The sequence below is a fragment of the Scomber japonicus genome, chromosome 15 (assembly GCF_027409825.1).
Source record: "Scomber japonicus isolate fScoJap1 chromosome 15, fScoJap1.pri, whole genome shotgun sequence".
Classification (NCBI taxonomy): domain Eukaryota; kingdom Metazoa; phylum Chordata; class Actinopteri; order Scombriformes; family Scombridae; genus Scomber; species Scomber japonicus.
Genome location: NC_070592.1, coordinates 21,899,315 through 21,901,987, shown reverse-complemented (window position 1 = coordinate 21,901,987; position 2,673 = coordinate 21,899,315). Strand labels below are relative to the sequence as shown.

At 40.7% G+C, this 2,673-nt stretch overlaps 1 protein-coding gene across 1 annotated transcript; it reads right to left on the bottom strand.

The window, feature by feature from the left end:
* Positions 1–213: 213 nt before the first annotated feature.
* Positions 214–2,435, bottom strand: smim12 (small integral membrane protein 12). The gene is made up of 2 exons (XM_053334248.1): positions 2,400–2,435; positions 214–938 (listed from the first exon to the last, which is right to left on the bottom strand). Exon 2 carries the CDS (start codon positions 922–924, stop codon positions 649–651), a length of 276 nt encoding a protein of 91 aa, XP_053190223.1. The 5' UTR covers positions 925–938; positions 2,400–2,435; the 3' UTR covers positions 214–648.
* Positions 2,436–2,673: the final 238 nt, after the last annotated feature.

Genomic DNA, 2,673 nt, shown 5'->3' with positions numbered 1-2,673 from the left:
TCTAAAATGAAAGCAGCGTGTAGATGTTCCAGACAATAGGACTAAGTAGCATAAACTTCCTGAGAGACCCCCCACACACTACTGCCTTATGTAGTCACATATGATGAAAGGTTACATAAGATTTCTCCTCTGCTTTTATGTTCAGTCAGGAGTCCTTCCTTAAAATACACATGATATTAAAAAGGACAAATACTTTATTACAGACTTCTTGCATACGAAAAAAATCAAAGAAAGAGACATTTGTGTGTTTTATAGTAAAAACACAATACAATGAGTTGTGGAACAACAACTAGATTTAAATAAAACAGTAAATGCTCTTTTCTTCGAGCCAGTGGAGAAAAGGAGGCCAAACCGCATCATGCCTTATTATCAGAGACAGCCAAAGTTTCATATGAAGTCACATAGGTTTTTAAGGTGTTTTAACCACATACAGCACATATAAGCTATATTTGACTCAGCAGAATGGTATTTACTTTTTAGCTGTCCTTTATGTTCCACAAAGTTTCTGATATTTACACAGGCATGCTGGAGTGAGAATGTGTCGCCATGGTGAACAGGAAAAATAGGTGTTTTGGCCCTCTAGTTCGTCCCCTTTGCTCCCAATGCACTATCCTCCAACTGGACATGAGTCTCTCCCAGCAGGACGTGTTAGCTCTTTTCTGGTCGGTTCCTGTTTAGAGCTGCTTTGGGTGTGAACTCCAGTTTATCTTTGAGGCTAAGCACCTGGGTGCTGTCCATTCCCACTTGTTCCTGCAGCTTCCTCTCCTCCCTCAGCTCCACAATGCTCTTCTCCTCCTCTTGAGGATTGGGGGTCCCTCTGATAAACCACTCCAGGTGGTAGCCCACTGCTCCGACCACAAACGCCACAGGGAAGGTGACGTAAGGAGCATAGGTCCGCATCGCTGTCCATAATATAGGCCACATGACTGCACAATGCTCTGGAAGAAAACAGAATAAAGGGTCAGTGGATTTTGGTTTACATTAAAGTATAATAACAGTAATACAACTGAAGAAAGAAGTGTCAAACATAGAGGATTTTAGAAACATGACTAAGCTATACCTCACTTGTTCTGATAGTGACTTGGTGATTTTTAATGATGAAAATATAATAAAATGATTTTAAGGGCATTACTTTAGCCTCTATTTGATAGTAACAGTTGTGAGAACAGAAAATAAGAGGAGAGAGAGATGGTGAATGACATTCAAGAGAGGCCCTGGTCAGACGCAAACTGGCAATGTTGTGGCCCTTGAACCTCACAGATGTCCTGGCCTAGACCCCCGGCTGTGATGAAAGGTAAAGTGGATTGTCCACTGATTGGAAGATCAACGGTTCGATTAGCGGCTCCTCCAGTCCACATGTCAGTGTCCTTGGCCAAGATACTGATTCCCAAATTGCTCCCTAAGGCTGTGCCATCGGTGTGTGAGTGTATGTGATTAGATAGTCTTCCTGATGAGCAGTTTGGCACACTGTATGAATGCGTTTGTGAATGGGTGAATGTCGACATGCAGTGTAAGACACTCTGGGTGGTCAGAAGCACACATCATACTCTACAGACACTGTATGGTATGAATATCACACCATCATGTTTAGCGTTTTTCAATAATAATGAGAATAACTATGTTAAAATGATCATTCCTTCTAATATTGCAAATCATTATCACATATCAGCCAAAATAATACACTTATTTAACTATCTAGAACCTGACTGTACTCATACAGGTGTTTTTAACCCTAACCCATATTCAGCAGGAGGACGTCAGGCAGATACATGTCAGTCACATAACACTTAAATGTCCTTCTGATGTCATGTTAACCTTGTCTTCGCTACAAGCAACACAAATAGCACACAAAAAGCTGGCAGGACAATGGAGAGCGTCAATACCAGATTAACACTACTAATAGCAAACTACCTGCTTTCTCTAATGTAGACATCTTAGATATGTCAACGTTGCTGTTAAACTTAGTTATTATAACTAGTTCCTTTCGTTGCAATACATAACGTTAACCACATACAAAAGTTAATAATTGTATGATAATGTGTGTTTGTTTTTTTATTGCATGCTCGCCGAAGTGAAAAGCAGTTTTTCTAGATTAACAAATGTTACTTATTTGTGTTCGATACCGTTTATTTTACTTCACTCAAAAGCAAAACAAATTAAATTGTGACTTTTTCTTATGGAGTTCTGTATTGTCTCGGTTCATAGAAGTTATGTCATGATGCCGTTCGTAGCTGCAGGATTGTTAACCGGCTACTTATGGCAACTTAGTGACTGCTAATGAATGGTGTCACTCTAATGTCAAACCTGCACCCGCTATGTTTAATAGCCCGAGTGGTGCTTATCTCCTTACATGTGTATTTTCTGTCTGTGTAACTATGACATTAGGTTATTTCACTCACCTTTACCGTTAGCACGCTGGTGCAGCAATGGGTCAACGCAACTTCCGTGACTGTAGACTTCCTGATAGCGAGTTTTCTCATTGGCTGCAGAGCCTCACTTTCTTCTTCTTCTGTAGATTTGATTGGCTGCAGAGCCTCGCGTTCTTCTTCTTCTTTGAATTTGATTGGCGGTATATATGTCTATGGCCAAGAGCCTCACTTTGCTTAAACCAAGAAGGTTTGACTGCGTCTCCCTCAGTGTTTCAGCACCGCCTAGTGGCGTTAATGGTACACT